The sequence below is a fragment of the Manis pentadactyla genome, chromosome 7 (assembly GCF_030020395.1).
Source record: "Manis pentadactyla isolate mManPen7 chromosome 7, mManPen7.hap1, whole genome shotgun sequence".
Classification (NCBI taxonomy): domain Eukaryota; kingdom Metazoa; phylum Chordata; class Mammalia; order Pholidota; family Manidae; genus Manis; species Manis pentadactyla.
The window spans coordinates 137,411,291-137,436,157 of NC_080025.1; the positions used below are offsets into that span (position 1 = coordinate 137,411,291).

A 24,867-nucleotide genomic window follows, 5' to 3' on the forward strand; every position below is an offset into this window, starting at 1 on the left:
AGCTTGGATTCAGATCTTGTCTGATGTATGGAGTGTCTTCTCACCAACCACCCCTGCTGGTTTATCATCTGTCAGAGATCGTGTTTAATCTGTTTAATCTGTGGTACATTCCATCAGTTTCCCTCTGCAGTCTACTCTAAATAAAATGAAGTCCTGAATGAGGAGGAGGCCTTTACCAATCTGGATTCCTTGTATTTCTTTGTTTTGTCTAATTGCCATGGCTAGGACCTTCAGTACTATGTTGAATAACAGTGGAGAGAGTGGGCATCCCTGTCTGTTCCCGATCTCAGAGGAAAAGCTTTCAGCCTCTCGCTGTTAAGTATGATGTTGGCTGTGGGCTTGTCATATATGGCCTTTATTATGTTGAGGTACTTGCCCTCTATACCCATTTTGTTGAGAGTTTTTATCATGAATAGATGTTAAATTTTGTCGAATGCTTTTTCAGCATCTATGGAGATGATCATGTGGTTTTTGTCCTTCTTTTTGTTTATGTGGTGGATGATGTTAATGGATATTTGAATGTTGTACCATCCTTGCATCCCTGAGATGAATCCCACTTGGTCATGTTGTATGATCCTCTTGATGCATTTTTGAATTCGGTTTGCTAATATTTGTTGAGTATTTTTGCATCTATGTTCATCAGGGATATTGGTCTGTAATTTTCTTTTTTGGTGGTGTCTTTGCCTCATTTTGGTATTAGGGTGACATTGGCTTCATAGAATGAGTTTGGGAGTATTCCCTCCTCTTCTATTTTTTGGAAAACTTTAAGGAGACTGGGTACTATGTCTTCTCTGTATGTCTGATAAAATTCCGAGGTAAATTCATCTGGCCTGGGGGTTTTGCTCTTGGGTAGTTTTTTGATTACCGCTTCAATTTCATTGCTGGTAATTGGTCTGTTTATATTTTCTATTTCTTCCTTGGTCAGTCTTGGAAGGTTGTATTTTTCTAAGAAGTTGTCCATTTCCTCTAGGTTTTCCAGCTTGTTAGCATATAGGTTTTCATAGTAGTCTCTAATAATTCTTTGTATTTCTGTGGGGTCCGTCGTGATTTTTCCTTTCTCGTTTCTGATTCTGTTGATATGTGTTGATTCTCTTTTTCTCTTAATAAGTCTGGCTAGAGGCCTATCTATTTTGTTTATTTTCTCAAAGAACCAGCTCTTGGTTTCATTGATTTTTTTTCTACTGTTTTATTCTTCTCAATTTTATTTATTTCTTCTCTGATCTTTATTATGTCCCTCCTTCTGCTGACTTTAGGCCTCATTTGTTCTTCTTTTTCCAATTTCAATAATTGTGACTTTAGACTATTCATTTGGGATTGTTCTTCCTTTTTTAAATATGCCTGGATTGCTATATACTTTCCTCTTAAGACTGCTTTCGCTGCGTCCCACAGAAGTTGGGGCTTTGTGTTGTTGTTGTCATTTGTTTCCATATATTGCTAGATCTCCATTTTAATTTGGTCATTGATCCATTGATTATTTAGGAGCATGTTGTTAAGCCTCCATGTGTTTGTGAGCCTTTTTGCTTTCTTTGTACAATTTATTTCTAGTTTTATACCTTTGTGGTCTGAGAAGTTGGTTGGTAGAATTTCAATTTTTTTGAATTTACTGAGACTCTTTTTGTGGCCGAGTATGTGGTCTATTCTGGAGAATGTTCCATGTGCACTTGAGAAGAATGTGTATCCTGTTGCTTTTGGGTGTAGAGTTCTATAGATGTCTATTAGGTCCATCTGTTCTAGTGTGTTGTTCAGTGCCTCTGTGTCCTTACTTATTTTCTGTCTGGTGGATCTCTCCTTTGGAGTGAGTGGTGTGTTGAAGTCTCTTTAATGAGTGCATTGTGCTCTATTTCCTCCTTTAATTCTGTTAGTATTTGTTTCATGTATGCTGGTGTTCCTGTGTTGGGTGCATATATATTTATAATGGTTATATCCTCTTGTTGGACTGACCCCTTTATCATTATGTAATGTCCTTCTTTATCTCTTGTTACTTTCTTTGTTTTGAAATCTATTTTGTCTGATATTAGTACTGCAACACCTGCTTTTTTCTCCCTGTTGTTTGCATGAAATATCTTTTCCCATACCTTGACTTTTAGTCTGTGCGTGTTTTTGGGATTGAGGTGAATCTCTTGTAAGCAGCATATAGATGGGTCTTGCTTTTTTATCCATTCTGTTACTCTGTGTTTTTGATTGGTGCATTCAGTCCATTTACATTTAGGGTGTTTATTGAAAGATATGTACTTATTGCCATTTCAGGCTTTAGATTCCTGGTTACCAAAGGTTCAAGGTTACCTTCTTTACTATCTTACTGTCTAACTTAACTTGCTTATTGAGCTATTATAAACACAGTCTGATGATTCTTTATTTCTCCCCCTTCTTATTCCTCCTCCTCCATTCTTTATATGTTGGGTGTTTTATTCTGTGCTCTTTTGTGTTTCCTTTGACTGCTTTTATGGGTAGTTGATTTTATTTTTTGCCTTTAGTTAGTATTTGGTTGGTCTGCTTTCTTTGCTGTGATTTTATTTTCTCTGGTGACATCTATTTAGTCTTAGGAGTGCTCCCATCTAGAGCAGTCCCTCTAAAATACCCTGTAGAGGTGGTTTATGGGAGGCAAATTCCCTCAACTTTTGCTTGTCTGGGAATTGTTTAATCCCTCCTTCTTTATTTAAATGATAGTCATGCTGGATACAGTATTCTTGGTTCAAGGCCCTTCTTTTTCATTGCATTAAATATATCATGCCATTCTCTTCTGGCCTGTAAGGTTTCTGCTGAGAAGTGTGATGATAGCCTGATGGGTTTTCCTTTGTAGGTGACCTTTTTTCTTTCTCTGGCTGCCTTTAATATTCTGTCGTTGTCCTTGATCTTTGCCATTTTAATTATAAGGAGGTGTTGTCCTCCTTGAGTCCCTTCTGTTGGGAGTTCTGTGGGCTTCCGTGGACTGATCGACTATTTCCTCCCCCAGTTTGGGGAAGTTTTCAGCAATTATTTCTTCAAATACACTTTCTATCCCTTTTTCTCTCTCTTCTTCTTCTGGTACCCCTATAATGCGGACAGTGTTCCATTTCGTTGGTCACACTGTTCTCTCAATATTCTTTCATTCCTGGAGATCCTTTTATCTCTCTCTGTATCACTTCTCTGCGTTCCTGTTCTCTGGTTTCTATTCCATCAATGGCCTCTTGCATCTCATCCATTCTGCTTTTAAGTCCTTGCAGAGATTGTTTTATTTGTGTATTCTCCCTCCCAACTTTATCCGTTAGTTCTTGCATTTTTCTCTGCAGCTCCATCAGCATGGTTATGACCTTTATTTTGAATTCTTTTTCAAGAAGATTGGTTAAGTCATCTCCCCAGGCTCCTTCTCAGGGGTTGTGTCTGTGATTTTGGTCTGGATCAAATTCTTCTGCCTTTTCATGGTGATAGAGTTAGTGGTGCAAATTCTTCTGCCTTTTCATGGCGATAGAGTTAGTGGTGGGCAGTTGACGTGTGTGTCAGCTGGGACAACAAAGTCTGTTCCTGTTTGCTGGTCACCTTCTTCTTCTGTGAGAATGGCGACCCCTAGCGGCTTGTACTGGGCAGCTGTGCGCAGATGGGGCCTCTAAGTCTGGCCCGTCAGCTGCGGAGGTGGCTCTGCGCAGCTGCTGTGGGCATGGCTGGCCTCAGGCTGCTGCTCCGCTATGGCGGGGCCATACCATGCCAGAGGGGGACAGGGCGGGCGGCTGTTTATTGCCATGAGGGGCCTCCAAGCTGCGCTGACGTCCAGGGGGTTAGGGCTCCCAGAGTTCCCTGGGATTCCCTGCTGGGCTGAGTGTGCTGGGGTGCTTCCATCCAGCTGTGAGGCTCCTGTCCCTTTAAGACTTTCAAAAAGCACTCACTTTTCTTTTGCCCCAGGGGCATCGGCTGCGGGACCCGCTCGCAGGTTTTACTGTTCCATTTCCCTAGTGTCCAGCACACCACGCACTGTGTGTCTGTGCTTCCGGTGCAGATGGCTAGGGCTGGGTGTTCAGCAGTCCTGGGCTCCCTCTCCCTCCCAGCTCTGACTCCTCTCCTCCCACTGAGGAGCTGGGGTGAGGGGCGCGCTCGGGTCCCACCAGGCCGGGGCTTGTATCTTATCCCCTTCATGAGGCGCTGGGTTCTTGCAGGTGTAGATGTAGTCTGGCTGTTGTACTCTATCGTCTGGTCTCTCTTTTAGGAATAGTCATATTTGTTGTATTTTCAAAAATATATATGGTTTTGGGAGGAGATTTCCACTCTCCTACTCATGCTGCCATCTTGCTGAGCATCTCTCTAACATTTTTAAGTTGTCTTTTTCTTGAATCAGTGTTTCTGTGGTTGCTATAAATCTTTGAATGTTTTCCAGTGTTCTGAAATAGTTCATTCTAACAGTTTCTGCTTGTTTTTTGATGTTTCTATGGAGAGACAGGAGCTTGGTGGTGCCTATCTCTGGCTTATGAGGTTTTGATGTGTATCTTGAAAGTGCTTGTGGTGTCTTTCTGCTTGAGGGTATCTGGGTATTTTAGGCTATGTAGGTATAAATGCAATTAGGAAGATGCCCAGAAGAGAGCTGGGGGCTGGTTTGAATATTTTTGTGGTATATTCAGCATGTGGGGCCTGGGAAGAAGGCAGCCTGGGTACTGAGAAACTCCTGAAAATGGAGATTGCAATTTGGCCATTAAAAAAACTTTAGCAAGTTCTAAAATTTGATTAGCCTCAGGAGAGAAAAGCTGAAAGTTTTTTTGGCTTTCCCTTGACTGTATCCCTAGGGTTTCTCTGAACTTGGACAGATTAAGTTCCTAAGTGTCTAAGTCTCTTTGGGGACACACTGGGGAAGGAAAGAAAGGAGGAGAAAGGAGGAGACAATTTTACTTCCCATAGCACTATTATTACTGGACTTTTCCCATAGTGTTAGCATGAAGACAGCTTTCTCTGTCACTGAGGGCAAAGATAGCAGCAGCCTCCTCTGGGCTGCAGAGCATGCCCAGCCCTAGTCAGGAAAGAGGTGGCCTGGGCTGATACCTGGAGAGCCATAGAACTTTCTAGTTCTGTCTCTGTCTCTGGAGGTGAGTGTCTTTCAGTAGTTTCCCTCTGTGAAGGACAGGATAGAGGGGATAAGGATGGGAAGTTCTGGGCCCGGCTGGTGAGCAGGCTGAAGAGTGAGCAGAGTAGATGGGTTCATTTCCAAACACCCCTGCACAGAGGAGAGCAGATTCAGCTTGTCTCTGACACAATGCTGGGCACAGGCAAGCTCCTTGCTCTTGTCAGGACCCTCCTTTCATCTTTCTTTTCATCTGATCCTGGATAAACAGAAATCATGGCAGCAGGCTACTGAGCTCTCCTGACAAATCTATCCTTGAACCTTGTCACCCAATTACCATTTCATAAGGGATCTCCAGTGAGAGGACTGCATGTCAACAGGGCAGTGTTCCTGTGAAGACCGAAGGAACGGAAGGCAGAGTTTACCTCAAAATTGGCCACAGCCAGGAAAAGCTTTGTTCATAGATTAATCTTTTAATTGACTGACTGATTCATTCACTCAAAAATATTCATTGGCTATCAGTAAGCAAGTGTGACAAAGTTTACACTGTAAAATAGGAGACAGAAAATAAACAAAATGTGAAAATACAGTTTTAGGTGAGGAGAGCAAAGATAAATAGATCCTGGTGAGGTGATTGAGAGTAAAGGGTGGAATGTGTTCTCTTAGAAAGGATGATGGGAAAAGGCTCTCAGAGCTTGGGCATTGGAGAAAAGACCTGAAGGCAAAGTAGGATAGAACCCCGAAATCCTATGGGGTTCAGGTCCTTGGGTATATTTTATGTTAGTGAGAGCTGAACTTTTTTTTCCCACTCCCATCTTTAAATTTCTCATATTGTTTTGGAGGAAAACCTTGTAGAAGAAACATTGGTTCTGGGGAGACTCTTCATTTTCTGTTAGACTGCAACTGTGGCCACTTGCACCTCAGGTCTGGGCTGGACCTCCTTCACATTTGATGGCTTTGACTCCCTGCTGCATCTTGGGTTTTGAGCTCTTGCGAAGGCAGGGGATGTTAAAATTACACCTTTAGCCACTTGTCTGCCAGTCCCAGCATGAAGCCGATGCAGGGCAGATGGAGGTTGAGGATGGAAGCTCCTCACATACCCTCCTGCACACCCTCCTCCTGTCCATCAGGTGGTTATGGGTACTAGACTCTGGGGGAGAGAGGCTCCTGATTGACAGCCCAGGTGCTGGTTAGTTGTCTCCTATGAGAAGATACATTCACTGGGGAGAAAAGCAAGGCAGATTTCCCCTTCCAAGAATAGGGAGGAAGAAAGTGGTAATTCACTCAGGCAACTAGCTGACAGTAAACTGAGAAATATTCAGCCCCTGCCTTCAAGATCTTAAAAGAAAATCCTCAAAGCATTCCCCAAACGCATGCCCACCTGTGACACTAGTGATGACAGAGGTAAAGGAAAAGCTTTAAGGTGAATTTATGCAAATGAACCCTTTGTCACAAAGAAACAAAGGAAACACATAATCAGCCCTGGGTAGGATTAGGTTGGAAAACTTTTCTATAGGATGTGATACTGCAGCAGGACTCATAGGCCGGAACACATTTGGTGGACCAGGAAGTTCAGGGCATTGCAAGTGGAAGGGAGTTAGTGGTAAAAAGGAGCAGGTGGAAGCAGGATGAAAGATGTGGATTGAGAGGTGCTGGTGGCACATGCTGGGCAGGAGGCTGTCTTGCCCATGGTGTGGCTCTGGGGACTGGACTTGGCCAGATTCAGTGTTCTTCACATGTCATTCATATACTTCAAAAAATTAGCACTGACCTTATAGATGGAACAGTAGGGCATGACCCTTCCAGTCATGTTGTGGAGCCTATGAATATAAGGGGAATATTTGCTCAACCTAAAACAATTTCACTCCTTTTGAGATTAGAAGCAGTGTGATCTCTCTTTTGCTCTCTAGATTTCACAAGGAACACGCGCTCAGAACTAAATGTTGAGGAATTATTCTAGCACCACTGAATTTTATCTCTTAGGCTTCCCTGGCTCCCCAGAATTACATCATATCTTATTTGCTACTTTCTTCCTCTTCTACTCAGTTACAGTAATTGGAAATATGCTTATAATTGTGATGGTCTGTGTTGATAAACATCTGCAGTCCCCCATGTATTTCTTCCTTGGCCACCTCTCTGTCCTTGAGATCCTGATCACCTCTGTTGCCGTCCCCTTGATGCTCTGGGGATTACTGCTTCCAGGGATGCAGGCAATATCCCTGACGGCATGTGGTGCACAACTGTATTTGTACCTTTCTTTGGGTACATCGGAGTTTATATTAATGGGAGCGATGGCTGTGGACCGTTACGTGGCTGTCTGTCACCCCTTGAGATACAACATCATCATGAACAGCCGCACGTGCTGCTTTGTGGTAATTGCCTCATGGCTGTTTGGGTTCCTTTTTCAAATCTGGCCCATCTATGCCACAATTCAGCTTACCTTCTGCAAATCAAATGTGATAGACCATTTTTACTGTGACCGAGGACAACTGTTCAAACTATCCTGTGATGACAGCCATTTCACACAGTTTATTCTATTTTTAATGGCTGTTTTTGTTATCATTGGTGCTTTGATCCCCATGATCATCTCCTACACCTATATCATCTCCACCATCGTCAAGATCCCCTCAGTCTCTGGCAGGAGGAAGGCCTTCTCCACGTGTGCCTCCCACTTCACCTTTGTTGTGATCGGCTGTGGCAGCTGCCTGTTCCTCTACGTGAAACCCAAGCAAACGCAGGCAGCCGAGTACAACAGGTTAGCATCCCTGATGGTTTTAGTGGTGACCCCTTTCCTGAACCCTTTTATCTTCACCCTCCGGAATGACAAATTCATAGAGGCCTTTCGAGATGTTGTGAAACGCTGCTCTCAACTCCTCAAGAACTAGTTCTGTCTTAAGGACCATCATGGACACATCATCAAGGACCTGTGTGATCTGAAAGCACTAATTCAAATCTGAAATAATCATTGTCATAACCAAATAGTTTCTGATCTGCAAGGGAACTTTAAAATGCTGACAGTGCTCTAATTTATAACCAGATGATTCCTACTTGGGGAGATCACTTTATTATTTCTTAACAGTATACATACATTAATACAGTAGTTTTAGTATGTTTTACAATATAAACTAGCAAAGTAGTCATACAAAATATGTGCTTTTTTTGGAACATGCAGCTCTTAGAATGGGAAAAGCAAGGAAAAGTATAATTCATTCTCTGACAGCTGATCTACATGTTTGATTCTGGGAGGTGTGGTCATCTTCTCAGAAAGGGTCCTGTGTTTTCATGATTTTCTGACTCTATTACCCTGTATTTATTCCCTGAGTGATCCCAAGTCCAGCCTCAGGCTTCAGCCATTTTTCGAGGTTCCTGCCCCAAGGTCATGGTGACGGTACCTCCCTATAGATTTTCTTGACTGGCAGTAGTGAGAGTCCATACCAACCTGAGGGCTGGATGTGGGTCCATACAGACAGGTCTCCAGTTGGTGGGCTTTGTCAGGGTGTGGAGTGGTGGAGGGAAGGTTTTGGGAAGAGGCATCTGCAAACCTGGCGTCACTCACGTGGTCATGCCAGCTCCAGACGTGGGAGGGCCATGGGCTGTATTCTGGGGCCTAAAGGGACAAGAGAGAGCTGAGCTTGCTGTGTCCCTGGGCAGAGGGGGAATGCCAAGAGGGCAGAAAAGGAGGCCACTCTGGTCACCCCTGCCTGTGATTGTCACGCTGCCTAGCCTGCCCTGGAGCCTCCATCTCCCTTCTCTCTTGGCTACTCCATCCCATCTTGCTCCATTTCTTCTCTGATGCTTTGTCACGTCTCTCTCTGTGATTGCCAGTTTCATTTCTGTGTCCCTTTCTCCTGTCCCCTCTCTCACAGGGACCCGGTTTACCAGGCTGTCTTCCAGCTCTGTCCTGAGTTCGTCACCCACATGCCTGAGTTTCAGTGTTGTCTCATCCCAGCCCCTGTTCCTGCCACTCCACTATTCTCAGTATTTCTGAATTGTGTGACACTGCTTTGCAGATTTCTTCAGCATCATTATTTGTAAATACACAAGTTTGGTTTAGCAACCCAAATGCATATCAAAAGGTGACTACTTAAATAATTTGTGGAAGTTCCTTTCAGTCAGATATTAGGCAAGTATAAGAACATTGAGGAAGTATTTAATGTCATTAAAGAAAGCTCTCCAGGTATGCTGTTGCGTAAAAAAGCAAATAATAAAACATTTTGCTTAGTTTGTTACCTTTCGTAAGAAAAAAGTGAAAACGAATTTATCTGAAATTTGGATATGTTTACATGAATAAAGGTTTGGGAGGGGGACTCAGGTAAAAGTGGTTGTCTTGGGAATGGCGGGTCAGTATGGGACTGATCAGTATAGTGCTGGGAGAAAGACTCTTCATTGTGTAGGACTTCACAGTGTTTCCAATTCTACTTCATAACAATGCCTTACTGATTCAAAAATAAAAGAAATTATCCCGTTTCTAATTGCCAAAAGATGCCTGCTTATTTCTGCAAACATCTTTCTGTAGCAAGGGAGATTGACAGAAGAGTCTTCCTAAGTCTAGATACTGTGTGAAGTTTCTGTAGAGCTGAGTAGAAAGAAATGGGAGAATAATAGGGGAAGAGAGATGGAGCCTCAGACTTTTTAAATCCTGAGTCTTTGGCTACTTTTGTAAGGATAGAGAGCTAATCTTTAATGTTGTGGATACCTATCTTATATGATGTGTGTGTTGGAGATATCTTTTAAAAGTCTGAGTTTTGAAATCTGTGATGCAGAAGTATTAATTTTATTGTCAAATTTAATTTTTCTTCTATGACTTGTATTTGTGTATATTATTTAAGAAGTCCTTTTCCACTCAAAGGACTTACCAACAGGCTCTTATAATAGCTATATACTCTGTTAATGTACATATATTATTATTTTTTAAATAAGAGAATAATGGGAGGAGCATATACAAAATTTTTCCCTGTCTTCAGTAATCATATTGCTGGAGATAATATTAGTAGTATTATTCTGGGACTGTTGTGTGTGTAATGTTAAATAAAGCAGGGGAATAATTATGGAATAGTCTAGTTCAAAAATACAGGTTAGGTAAGGTCTCTAGAGTCTTGTATTTAAATTGCACATATGTATCACTAGGCGCGGATTGTGGTCTTGAGATACTGTTTCCCAATATGAGAAATAAGGGCTTCTTGGAGAAGCTGTTTCCAGGTCTGGGGCAGGAAATCTACAAGGGGAGCTCAGGCTATGGTATTTTATCTGATATCAAAGATTATGAGGGTCATGTTCAAAGGATTCAGGAGCCAACTGGAGGAGACTTGTACTGGCCAAAGATGAGAGAAGTTGTGCTTCAAACAATATAATAGTTGCAACCATTGAAATCCATCAAATGTATTTAAATCCTGGGGTTCATGTATTTAAATCCTGTGATTTTTGAAAAAGCAGTCACCTTCAAAGGGTCATATTCATTAATCATTAGACACACAAGTCCCATCAAGCCTCTGAAATCAGGTGCCAAGTTACAGAAAAATATGCAGAGAAGAGAAGGACATGTTTATGTGATGAGGATGGACTCACCACAATCCAGACCATGAGAAACTCTCTAGTGGAAAAACCTGGGTTCTTCAACGAATAGAGTGGAAAGAAATGAATGGGCCATAGAAAGAATCTGTAGCTTAAAATAGACTTAAAAACATACCAAATGAAAAAAATGTAGATGATTAAGCTGTAGTAGATGACAATTCAGACTGGCAGGGTAATATCATTAAAAGAAATGCATGGAGCAATTAGTACGAAGGTCTGGGTTGCAGTTATTTGGGGATATTAGGATTGTAATTAAAATGAGACACATAGGCAGGCTTCTGGGTTTGCTATCAAAGTTCTACTTCTTGATCTGGGTGGTGGTTTGTAAGGATGTTCACCTCATAATAATTTATTAAGCTATGCATATATTGCGGCATTTTATATTCATGTTTTATTTTAAAATCAAGTCATTAAAAAGTCGTCTATATAGTCTTCCAACAGTTTTAATTTTTTTATTTAGGTAATTATGTTTTTAAAGAAATGATCATTATGCATTCTCTTGAAATCATGCACTTTAGGCAGGGATTAAATACCAAACATTTATTTAGGAGGCTGTAATCCTAGTAGAGCAAAAGTAAAGGAACTTTATTTAGGAGGCCGTAATCCTAGTAGAGCAAAAGTAAAGGAATTTGGTGCCGAAGGCATGGTAAACAGTGCAGCGTGATGAAATACCCTGCTGAGCACTGTTTTCTGCTGAGCTACCCTCTCTGGCCGTGTAGGGTTACTCTGGTCAGGCTTCATGGAGAACTGTGTTCTGAAGAGTCCTTTGACGTATGGATGGGAGAGGGAAGTGGTTTGCCTGCTTCTTCTATGCTCCTGTTCTCTCCCCTTTCAGTAGGACCCTGAACTGTGTTTATCTAAATGTTTAAGTGACTGGAGGAGCTGGGGATTCCGGGAGTGGGGCTGGTTTGCCCAAGGAGGTGATAGTTAAGGTTGAGCAAGAGATTGAGAAAACAAGTGCGATTGAGAGAACCTGAAGAGACTTACAAGAAAGCATTAGAATTCTAATGATTTTTCCCCACAGAGATTGTTACAAAACAATTTACAGAAAATCAGGCCTTTTCACATTTTTTGAAATGTCATACTATTATATAACAAATACTTTTACTTAATGGCTCTGTTTTTAGCCTCTCTTATCTATTTATGTGATGTATTGTTTTATACTTACGGTACTAATCCCATACAAGTTTGCAATAAATCTTAATATTAGTAGGACATGTACAGCCTCCTTTTTTATTAGATCTAATTTGGTTATTCTTGACATCTCTAAACTCTTACATATGAGTTTAAAATAATTATTTTGCAAGTGTTATGAATGAATGTTCTAAGGAATTTAATTAAAATTTCATTGCCACCTCTTAAATCATTCTATGAGGCCAGCATTACACTAATATAAAAGCCAAACAGAGACAAGAAAGGGAACATACAGAACATTCTCTCTTATGAACATAGACACCGAAAACCTCAATACAATATCAACAAATCACACTAGTGATACATAAAAAGAATAATACATTACAAACAAGTAGGGTTCATTCCAAGAATGCAAGACTATTTCAACATTAAAAAATTAATTAATGTTATTCTTCATTTAAATGAATTAAATAAGAAAATCTATGTGATTACATTAATTAATAAGCAAGGAATATTTGACAAAATTCAGCATTCATTCATTATAAAACTTTCAAAAATAGAAGGAAACTTCCTTAACTGAATTGCGTATTAAAATAAAAGCCCTACAGCTGTTGTCTTATGTAATTGTGGCAGACCGAATGCTTTTCCCCTACTAAGACTGGGAGCAAGGTAAGTACCCTCTCTCACTAGTCCTGTTTAATATTGATTGTACTGGAAGGTTTGGTGCAATTAGGTCAGATAATAAAATCAAAGATACATGGGATGTTAAGGAAGAAGAAATATCTTTATTCACAGATGTTATGATTATCTATGTATAAATCCCCTAAGAATCTACAAAAACAAACAAAACCCTCCTGGAAGTAGTGACTTTAGCAAGGTTGCAGGATATGCGGTCTGTGTGCAAAAGTCAGCTGCTTTCCTGTATATTAATGAAACCATTAGAGTTGAAATTTCTAAAATGACACCATTTTGGATAGCACTAAAAAAGTGAGGGACTTAGGTATAGAGTTAATAAAATATGTTTAAGATCTGTAGTGGAAAACTACAAATCACCAAAGAAAGAAATCATAAATGCTCCAAATAAATGAAGAGGAACACCATGCTCGTGGATTGGAGACTCAATATCATTATGATGTTCATTCTCTCCATTTTCATTCTATAGATTCATTGTAATCCCAACCAGATTCTAGTAAAGTTTTATGTAAATAGTGATAAAGTGATTCTAAGACTTAGAAATGCAAAGGTAATAGAAGAGTCAAAACAATTTTGAAAGAGAACTCAGAGGACTCACATTACCTGATTTCAAGAACTTCCATAAAGTTACATTGATCCAGACAGTGTGGTATTGGAAAAATGATAGAAATATATAAATACATAATCACTGTACTCTTATTGGTAAAGTTATTTTGGTGAAACAAATCTCCAACCACAATTAAGACACATTTACAAATATGAAGCAACACTGGAAATCAGAAAATTGAAAAAAAAAAGAAACCTCAATAGAACCGCACGCAAAACAAAAACACAGTAAATTGTGAAACAATGTTATATAAATTCAAGAAATGGAAACAAACATTTGAAAGCATCTCTAAAGCAAAGATGAAGTTATAGTTACTAAAGGAAATTATGTTTTGTGAAAATATGATAAACAGTATTGAGAAGAGAATTGAAAACAGCCTCCACCACCAATAAATAAAAAGCTATAAATGATCAAAGGAAATGTGTTCCATTAAAACAAATTGAAAAGACAAACTAATCAAATGCATGTGTGAGCCTTGATAGAATCTTTGATTTAAAAAAAATCTATGTATGTATTTGGGAAAAATTCAGGAAAAATTTCATATGTACTATACATTTTATATTACTGAAGTAATGTTAATTCTCTCAGGTGTGATAATGGCTTTCTGTTATTTGGAAAATATCCTCATTCAACATAAAGTGTCTTCTCAGTACCAAGAACACAGTAGATACTCTATACCTCCCTTTGCTAGGATGCAGATGCCTTAAGAATTTGGGAAGCATGGTGATCCAGAAACTAAATCCCTGAAAGCCGTTTTAGGATACTTTTGCAGAATAGTGAATAAACCACAGAAGTTGTGCTATGTTCAGCAGCAGTCAGTCAGGTAGGAATTGAAAGGTCAACTCTGATCTCTGGATTTTAAGAGACACACTATGAAACTAATCCAAGTATTCCATCTAGTGGGCTGGCATACCATTTCTCATTTTGTCTTATATGCAAACACCATCCCAGTGGTTCTCACATGATGTTACATACACCATGGTCCCTGACAAATCAAGAGAAAATGTAAGGAGGAAAAAAGAATCTAAGGATCAATCTCATCATGACAGGATTTATTTCAATTTTCAAGACATCCTTTCTTCCAACTCTAATGAGATTATGGAAGCTGAATGCTTTGGTCTAGTTTACCTAACAAGTTAATAGAAAGCACAAGTTATGATTCCTGAGGTCTGCCAGAGGGCAGAGGCAGCCCCACAGCCCAGTGTGCACGTGTAGCCCAGTCCTGGGAGCTCTTTCCTCCAGACAAGCGCTGGTCCCATTTGCCTGTGCCCCCACCATTATGACAGGCCAGAGGAAAGGCAGCCCTACCCATTGGCAGCTCCACAGTGTATTCTCCCCACTCACATGATCAGCTGATGGTTCACACTGCCCACTTGAAATCAGAACACCATGATCAAAGCAGACAGGTGACACACCCACTGCATGCCAACAGCTGGGGCTCTGGCACAGGAAATTGAGCTTCTGGGCACAAAAGGGTGCCTCCTACACAAACCTATTACCCCATTAGAAACACTAAAAACAGAATGAAGCACAAGAGGGATTTGGTCCAAACAAAAATTCAAGAAAAATGTACCAGAAAGAGGGCTTAGTGAAACTCTAATCACCAATCTTCTTGATAAAGTTTTCAAAATAAAAGTCATAAACATGCCCACAGAGCTACAGAAAAACAGTCAAGATCTCAGGGAGGACATCAACAAAGAGATGGACATTTTGAAAAATACAGTATCTGAAATGAAACATACAGTGGAGTGATTTAAAAGTAGATGAGATGAGGTAGAGGAGACAGTAAATGAAATAGAAGTTAGAGAACAGGAAAACCAAGAAGCTGAGGAACAGAGAGAAAAAAGGATCTCTAGGAATGAAAGAAGAATAAGAGAGCTTGCAACCAATCCAAACAAGGTAATAGTCACATTATAGGGGTACCAAAAGGAGAAGAGGGAGACAAAGGGTTAGAAAGTCTCTTTGAGGAAATAAATGTTGAAAACTTCCTCTGTCTGGTGAAGGAAATAATCACTTAGGTCATGGAATTTTAGAGATCTCCCAACAGAAGGAACCCTAGGAAGACAACACCAAGACATATAATCATTAAAATGGCAAAGATCAAGGGCAAGGAGAGAATGTTGAAAGCAGCCAGAGAGAGAAAAAAGATCACTTACAAAGGAAACCCCATCAGGCTATCAGCAATTCAGCAGAAACCTTACAGGCCAGAAGGGAGTGGCATGATAGAGTTAATGTAATGAAACAGAAGGGCCTCTAACCAAGAATACTGTACCCAGGAAGATTATCATTTGAATTTGAAGCAGGGATTAAACAATTTCCAGATAAGCAAAAGTTGAGGGAATTCATCGCCACCAAACCATTTCTACAAGGTATTGTAAAGGGACTGGTCTAGATAGAAATGCTCCTCAGGCTAAATAGTTGTCACTGGAAAAAATAAACCCACAGTAAAGATAATAGACCAATCAACTACTAAGAAAATTAATAATTAAATGAACTACTCACAATGTTTGTCAAGGAATACACAAAGAGTACAGAATATGACACCTAATATATAAAGAGTGCAGGAGGAAGAAGAAAAAGAAGGGAGGGAAAAAAAAAGATTTATGTGGTTCCAACTCTCAGACTCTTATCTCCAGAAATAGGATCTGCAAGAGTAGTCATCCAGGAAAAAGGTTTTTAGAAAATTAATGGTAAATACTTCATAAAATATTCCTTTATCAGGGTCCTTCAGGCCCCCAAATTAAGAAAATATCTGCCTGGTAGTTCCCTGATAAATTTTATTCTACATTAATCTACATCTGAGATGGAGCTGTACCTGTGTGGTGCTGGGGATGATGGGGTAATTAGTTTATCCTAAACCATGTTCACAAAACCTGGAAGTCAAGAACCCCAGCCCTTCAGAAGAAGAGAGTGAGAAGAAAGATGTTTTTGTGCATTTGCAATGGGGAGAGATTTGGGACTCAGAGGTGAGAGGGTTGCAGCAGAAAGTCTCTCAAGAGAAAATTCAGAGTGATTTTGGGTGCTGATATATTAATAGAAGCTGATTGAAGGTGTATGCCATCTAAGAAGGAGATAATTGCTTTAATGCCTTACAAAGTTTTCAAAGTGAAGAAATAATTAATTAGTCCCTTGTGAGTCAGTGCAGAGAAACTTTGAGTGTAGAAAAATGTTTTTCCACCTCCCAACACTCACAAATACTCAAAGATGGCAAAGTTTCTACCTAGTGTCCAGTGGCATTTAGAAAAGACCCTTAATTAGGATTAAACAACTGCTTGTTATCTAAGCTTGACATTCATATGTGACATCACATCCTGTGGTGTCCTTGTGTATGAATGCACGCAAGTGTGCACCCTTCAGGAGCCTTAGGTCAGAGGGTAGCCCTGCAGTGTGGCATCTGTGTTACAAATTGTGAGAGATGCCTCTTCTTCAGTCACAGTGTCCTAGGTCAGTTCCTTGTCTATTGGACATGGCCTAACTTGGTTCCTTGTCCTATGTTCCTTGTTCCTATGTCCATCCTTTTTGCTTTCCTAATCCTTACCCTTTTGCCAGGCTCAGTCTAGACCAAGAAAATAGGATGCTTTCCAAGGCTCTGTGATCTGAGCTGCTCATATACACATCCTTTCTCCATGACTCTCTAAGCATCAGAGAGAGCTCAGAGGAGGCACAGGTCTTTAAGCTGTCCTTTCTTGAGCCCTTCCCCAGCCTTCCCCACCAATACACAGCTCTAGTTAATTCTCTCCTGGCCTGCAATGGAGCGCATTCTCTTTTTCAGTGCCCTAGTAAGTCAAGGGCCAGAAGATAGGGGATAAAGTATCAAGGAGGATCAAGATTCCTGAAAAAGAGAGAGCTGACACTTTCCCCAGGATGCTACAGCTAAGTTCCAGGGAAAAGAAGAAATAAGTAGTCTGACTTCCTGATTAAAATGACCAGTTGTCCATGCATTTCTATTTGTCCCCCTGCCCTACTAACAGACACTACAGGAATAAAAAAGGAGTCAACAAGGGCGAAGAGAATGGGAAAAAAGGTGCAATGGATGATAGTTTGCAAATTATTTTTGAAACGGAAGAGCAGAGAGAACTGTTTCCAAGGTGGTAAGCCTATGAAATGCAAAACTAGGTTTCTGCAAAGGGGAAAACCAAAAAGCAGCAAGTCCATTCACACAGCAGAACCACCGGGAGACTCAGCACTTGGAGGCTCGAGCTACTCTGGGAGGTAAAGTGGATTTCCTGGCATTAGAAGCGGGATTATCGGCTAAATTTGTATACAGAGCAGTTAGGCAGCTGGAGTGCCTTCCATTTTCTCTATAGCTGAGGAAATAGCTTTTCCAAAAGTATGTTGACTGCTCATTTCACTTTGCCAAGGAGTGTCCCAGTTTTAAACGGCAAGTCGTACGTCCCAGAAGCCTCCTCTGTATCCTTCAAGTCAGGACAGTTGTTTATGTGTACTCGCTCAGCCACCACACAGCTTGGAGAGACAATACTGTTCTCACTGAAACACATGATATTGGGAAAGCTCTCGATTTCTGGACTACAGATACAAAAGTTATAGGGTAAATTTAAATTTAAATATAAAAAGAGTAAGAGAGAAGAAAAGTGTTAAAGGATAGGCAAGGAAGGATATCATTGAGAAGAACTTTCGCTATGGGAGAAATAAAACAGAGAACAAAAGAATTTTGAGGATAACTTTAGGTATGGGGAGTGAAAGAAATAAAAAGATGCCCACCAACCTATAATACATATCCTTTAAAAATTAGAGCAGAATATGTCCTAAAAAGAGAAGAGGATGCTGTTTGAGACACCATCAGAAGAAAAGAAAGAACTGCTTGACTGTAATATTAGGGTGAGCAAATGAAATCCCTAAGCAAATTGGAGAAAAAATTGTAGAACAAAAAAGATAAAAAATAGGCAAAAAAGTGGAAACTGAGAGGGAATGTTAAAAATTTAAAGGATTAACACAGGGGTTCCAGTTTTGAATATATGATCTCCATAAAGAGAGAGCAAGGGAATCAGAAATGGGTATATTATAAAAGAAAATACAGTAATATCCCCCAGAACTGAATGATTCACCCCTGCAGTTTAAGGAACACACTGCGTGAGCAGCACCATGAACATACAAAAGAAAACGCAGACCAAGACACTTGGCGCCCAAAGGTGGGCAGTCCAGTCTTTGGAAGGTCAAGATTCCATGGCATAGTTCTTGGTATTAATAATATTTTCTATAGAAAATTGAAGATCTAAGCAGGAAGAAAGACATTCAAAGCCAGTCCATTTAACTCAGAAAGGCAGAGACTGGCCAGTGGGTGGAAGTTCCATTGTTAGTTTAAGGCTTGACGTGAAGTTGAACAACTGCATAAGAACTCCCTTCCAAAGCCGCGTGTTCACCATCCCTAGAAATGGTCAAGCCAAGTTTCAACGCCACCAATTAATGATGGCATAGGGCAGATTCCTGCAAGAGGTGGCCTCCCAGTACCTTCTAATCTGTGACTCTTTGACTCAGTCACATTACTCTCACATTTGAGAGAGTCATCCTAGATGTTTCTCTGACACACGTCTCAGGACAAATGGACAAAAGCCAAGAATAAGAAGTCCTCACACAATCAGTAAGGTAGAATTTAGGAATATAAATGTAGATCTCTTACACCAGGAGTAAAATATCTGTTTTCTTCTCATAATTCCTTTAAAAGATTTATGAATCGTTAATGCAAAAATTATGATCCCATACTGTGGGGATTATAACATCGGTAGATTTAATATGTATGGTAGCATTATCATAACATACAGGGGCCTAGATGTCATTGTCCTTTCCAAGTGCCTCACGTTTCATGTAGTGCTATAATATCAACTCTTAGTAGGCTATGAATTCCAGAGTTCATATGGTAATCCCAATAACAAACACTAAAATAATCTAAAAATCTAAAATGGCAATAAAGGGATTATAGTGGAAAGTTAAAAATTCAGAAAAAGCTAGGGAAGTGAGAATAAATGAACAGAAATGTAAATAGGACAGAAGGCAGGGAAATGGTACACCTAAATAAAGAATATCAACACTCATATTCTATGTAAATGGATAAACATTCCCATTAAAAGGCAGAGATTGTCAGAATAGGTAAAAGTCAGAGATTGTCAGCCAACTTTATGATGTCTACATGTGATATCCTTGAAATATAAAGATGTTGAAATTAAGATTATAGAGACACGTTATAACATGCAGACAATAAGCTTAAGAAAGCTGGAGGTGTCCTGTAATATTAGCAATGGTAGACTTAAGGCAAGAAATGTCACTGATGTCAAGAGACATTCTCCAGGATAATCTCCCCATCTCCAGAGCCTCAATTTAATCACATCTTTAAAGTCCGTTTTGCCATATAAGGTAACATTTGCACGTTTGGAAACTAGGATGTGCATTTTCTTTGGTGACCATGTGATATTATGCAGCTACTAAACCTGTAATTAAACAACTTCTGCCAAAGAAAACTCCTGGCCTACATGTTCTCACTGATGAAAACTTCCAAATGCTTTGGGAGGAAATGATACCAAATTTTTCCATAAAGTGGCAAAAGAGGACATATTCCCCAATTCATTTTATGATAACCCAAATTACCTTGATACCGAAACCTGACAAAGATCTTGTAAAAAAAGAAATCCATAAGCCAGTATCTTTCATATACATTGAGGTTAAAATCCTGAATAAAAAGGTAATGGGAAGAAGTCAGCTAGATATATAAAGGGGATCATTTATTACAGAATTCCCCCATAATCTTTCCCGGTCAGTTTTCCCCCAGCATCAAGGTAATCACTTTTGGGATTTCTTTACACATAGATTATGATTATTTTTGCCTACCTTGAGCTTTATATGATTGAGTCATGAAGTATGTGTTCTTTGCTATGTGCCTTTTTTCATTCAGAGTAATGTACAGTGGCCCCACCTTATCTACAGGGGTTACGTTCTGAGACCCCCAGTGGATGTCTGAAACCTGGGATAGTCACCAAACCCTATGTATAAGATGTTTTTCCTCTGCATATACACCTATGGTAAAGTTTAGTTAATAAATTAGGCACAGTAACAGATTAGCAACAACTAAGTAAAATAGGACAATGATAGCATGTACTGTAATAAAAGTTATGTGCATGGTGTGTTCTCTCTCAAAATATCTTGTTGTACTGTACTCACCCTTCTTCTTGAGATGGTGTGAGATGATAAAGTGCTCTCATGACAATATGAAGTGATGTGAATGGCTACCGCTGACCTGTCTGCTTCAGAAGGAGGATCACCTGCTTGCAGGCCGAGGTTCACCATCAGCAACTGGAGGTGCAGAAGGGAAATCCACAGACAAGGGCAGAGCGCCCTACAGATTTGTCCCCACTGTATGTTTCAGTAGTGGTTACTTTTCTTTGCTGAGTAGTTATTTCCTCATACGAACAGACAGTTGGTTCTCCTTACTCCCGGTAGTTATGTCTGATAAAGTTGCTGAGGACACTTCATTAGAGACTACTGCATCATTGCTTATAGGAGAAATGCTGGAATAGGTTCCTGTGAGCCTCTGTCACAGCATTGTCACCAGCTGATCAATACGTAACAAACGTTGTTCTGTATGTGTGTTTCTGGTCAAGACACCTTACTGAATATATGTTGTTGATTCATTAACATTGAACTCAGAGCCAACAGCTCTGTAGCTCATGCATGAATGAAGCTCATCTAACCTTTCTAGATGATGAAGTTTGCCTAACACTTACTAATTTTCTCCATAAGGCACATGACAGCTTTCTTGCACTGAAGCACACTAGATAGCACTTCAGCACTATGCTTGGGGGCCATCTCAAATGGCAAAATCACCAAGAAAAGACACGAAGGTGGGAAAAACATGGTCCTAGTTGGACAGCTGAAAGAATGCTTGTTGATAGAATGAGAACTCCAACAACAAGGCCGGGTGCTGCCCGCGTCAACCTCCGTTGGAAACACGTGACTGAACATTTTCCCTGCTCTGAGCATACATGTGCCTATTCACGCACGACCTTGAAAGCACTGCAAATACTGATTTTGGAGTTACAAGGAAGTTTAAGGTGGTAGATGAATTTGCAATATGGAATCTATCAATAATGAGGATCGACTGTTGCATTTCTTGTTGTATGGATGTCTGTTCTGTGTCAGTGTCACCTTCTAATAGAAATCCTTGTGAGGACCTATGACCTCACGAATTTTAGGCATGACCTAGAAGTGGAATTGCTGGATCATAGGCAGGTCTGTACTCAGCTTTGAGTAAACTGGCAACATTTCTTTCCAGTGGGTTTTACTAGTTGATTCTCCTTCCTCCATCTGAATTGTCTACTGAGCTACTGTGGCCTTAAACCGCACTGCAGGGTATCCAGAACAACGGAGCTAGGGAAGTCGGCTCTGCAGTCAGGGTTCCGAGAGAGAAGAGAGGCCATCCTCCTCGATTCCCTCCCTTGCCAGCGACCTTCCTTCACTTTTCTTCAACGGTTACACATGGCTCAACACAGCTGCTCAGAGGCCAACAGGCAGCTGGCAGGACAGAGGTGTCCTGGGCAGCTGTCAGCGCAGCTCCCATGGGGATGGGTGCTTCCTTCACAGTATGATCCTGACTTCTGATATGTTAGTGTCATTACAGGGTCTGCGTAAGGGTAGCACTGAAATAGAAGTATCCTGCCCAGAGGCTCTGGGGATAGGTCCAACATAATCTCCTTTGAAGATTATAAACTGATAATACAACTTTTTGGAGGATGATTTGGTAATAGCTGGGAAATTTAATACAGTGATTTAAGAAGATAAAACTGTACAGATGTGCTCACTTACATATGAAGATATTTATTGCAGCATCCTTTATACTGGTGAAAAACTGGAAAAAACACAGCGTTCATCAGCAGGGTACTCATTACGTTCATGACGTTTTATTTGTAAGGTGAGTATTTGGCAATCACAGAAAATGTGAGAGATTTATGAGTGGTAGTATGGAAAGGTTTAATGTACACACTCGTACACACAGAGCAAAAGAAAGCAGTAGATCAATATGTTTATGAAGATAGCAAGTGAAGACCACCTATGCTTGTATATGCATAGATAATTTCTGGATGGACACAATGGAAACTAATTCTAGTGTTTACCTCCAGGAGATGGACCAGGAAAGTCAGGCATTGGTGAGAGGGATGTTTGCATTTGTTTTATCTCCCTCTATACGTTTCTTTCTTTATCATGAGTTGTGCTAATTTTATGACTCATGGAACTTTTAAGAAATGTAAGTATTTTACATGTGATCTTGCTTATTTATTCAGCCCCCACGTCATCCCCGCTTTTATAAACTCTTTTTTTGGTCAGCTCTGCACGTTGGTTCCTCAGCCTTTACCTCACACATCAAGCAGCTCAGGAAGGTGCCTTGGTGGTATTTGAAGACCTGGGATGAGAATGTGGCTGAATAGCCACAGCTGGAGCTCAGTCACGTTGGAGAGACAGGAATGGGCTGCAGAATCAGCAGATTATGAGGTCGGTTTGAGGGCACGTCCTCTCTACCTCTGTCTTATCAGGGCTCCATAGCTGTGGTCCGAGGGTATCTGGTAGAAGGTGTGAAGAGATCCTGTGGAGAATACGGGGTTCTAAGGGCCCTGAGGTGAAGACAAACGTCCTGACAGAGGCTGTTGGTCGCCACTGGGAGTTTGATATGTGTTCTGGGGCCGTTTGTGGTGTCCTCTGCTTGTGGGTGTCTTAGGCTGTCGGGGCTCACTGGGCCAGGGCGAGGTGCAGAAGAGAGCAGGGGGCGGGCTGTTTGCAGCCTGGACTGTTGGGTGAGAACCAGGACTGGGGTCTGGGAGGAAGCCAGCCTGGGTGCTGAGAAACTCCTGAGTAGGCGATTTCAAGTTTGCCCATTACAGGAAACTTTTCCGCACTCTGAAACCTGATTAGCCTCAAGAGGGAGGAGTGAAAGTGTCTCTGGCTTTCCCTCGACTGTATCTGTTTATGTGAACTTGGCAAATTTAGTTCCTCAGTGAATACCTGTCCTTGGGGACAGAGAGAAGGAAAGAAGGGGCGAGACAGAGGGAGGCAGTCGGGCTGCGCACAGCACTAGTGTCTCCGACCTTGTCCTGAAGTGCTAGTGTGAAGACATTTTCCTCTTTCACTGAGACTGAAGAGCCTCCCCAGCACCACGCCAGCAGGAGGAAGCCTGGGCTGACCCCTGGAGGGCCACAGAACGTTCGAGTTTAGTCCCCTTCTTTGGAGGTGAGGGTCTCTGCCAGGGTTCCCCTCTGTGAAGGACAGAGTAAGAGAGGAGTGGGATGGGGAGCTGTGGGCCTCTCTGCTGTCCATAACGGGACACCTAGAGCCTAAAGAGTGGGCTAGTGGGGCCGCAGAGCGGGTGGGCTCCACCCAAATCCCTCCTCCGCAGCAGAGAGCTGAGTCAGCGGTTTGCAGGCAGGGGATAGACCCGGCTCTCTGCTCTCACCCAGGACCTGTGCACTCAGTTCTCCCCATTTCTTCCTTACGTGTGCTTGCCATTTTTAGGGGGTCTCCGGGGAGAGAGACCACTGATTGACCAGACAATGCCTCAGGGAAGAGTGACAAGAGGGTCCTGTCTTATAACAGGAGAAAAGACAGCTCAGGTTAGGTCCTCTTGGTCATTCTTTGACTTATTTGTGACCCATTCATCAATTTATTTACTGAATAAATATTCAAAGAGTATAAACTCTGTGTTAGACTCTTCTTGGCAGTGGAGATGTGGCAGTAAACAAGAAATCCAAAGAAAAAAGAAACTACCCCGAGGCACTTCAATTTCACCCTCAGTAAGAACGAGTAAGGAGATGATACAGCCTAAGAGAGGACAGGGTGAAGAAGGGCTTATGTTCTCTGAGAGAGGCCGTGTGGGAGGGGCCGTGGCCGGGAGACACCTGTGCGGTGCCCTGCAGGTTGTGAAGGAAGGAGTCCCAGTGGCCTCAGGAGGTCAGTGCAGTCCATTTTGGTGTTTTCTGACACTTCTCCTTACTTGGAGGATCTGGAGCAAGTAGGAGGCCAGAGATGAGCTGGAAAGCCTGGGGGTTTTTCCAGGCTTTTCTCTGTGACTCAGACCAGGGCTGTGGGAACTGGGCATGGTGGCCCATTCAGAGGCCGCATCTCCCTGCTGGAACTGGTGAGGTGAGACCTGGGGAAGGCAGAGGATGTTGCCTCTAGACATAGCTGTTTTCCTGTCCCCTGGGTCCAAGGGCGGAGACGGTACAGGACAGATGGGCTTTGGGGATGAAGGGCCCAGCCTCTTCTTCAATCCTTCTGATGACCACAGGAGTCATAATTTCAGAGCCCGTGGTCACCAGTAGGGAGCTGGCGAGGCTCTACTTGCTTGAGGAGGAATAGTCCCAGACAGGAGATAGAGGATGGCTTTCATCTAAGAATATGGAGGAAGATGTGGACAACCCACTGCAGGGAGCCAGCTCTGCAGGAGGAAAAGCTCAATATTTTATCTCAAAATATCTCTAATCCTAGGACAAGGTCCTGAGTAGATGCCACCTCCCTGCCAGGTAGCTCCAGCAGCAGGCAGAAATGGTTGTAAAGGTAACTGGGATGAAAACCTTAAGGAGCATAAGGCTACTGGACCCTACATGTAGGGAATGTAAAGGGAAAGAAAGGGGAGAAGGAACCCTAGGTGGGTGCGATTGGCTAGGAATACATTCTGGTACCTGTTGAGAAGTAGCACTTGGATGTGGGTGGGATACCAGGCACGGAGGAAGGTTTAGGGCGTTCAGTTTGGAAGGCAGTGGTATATACACCAGCATGTTGTGAGCAGGGAATTCGACCTGGGGCAGGTCGGAGCAGGGCTGGAGTCAGGATGTCCATGGAATTAAGA

At 41.6% G+C, this 24,867-nt stretch overlaps 1 protein-coding gene across 1 annotated transcript; it reads left to right on the top strand.

Annotated features, from left to right (window-relative positions):
• The first annotated feature begins 6,246 nt into the window (after window positions 1-6,246).
• On the top strand, window positions 6,247-8,383 carry LOC118932548 (olfactory receptor 9A1-like). The gene has a single exon (XM_036926121.2). It carries the CDS (start codon window positions 6,961-6,963, stop codon window positions 7,903-7,905), a length of 945 nt encoding a protein of 314 aa, XP_036782016.2. The 5' UTR covers window positions 6,247-6,960; the 3' UTR covers window positions 7,906-8,383.
• Window positions 8,384-24,867: the final 16,484 nt, after the last annotated feature.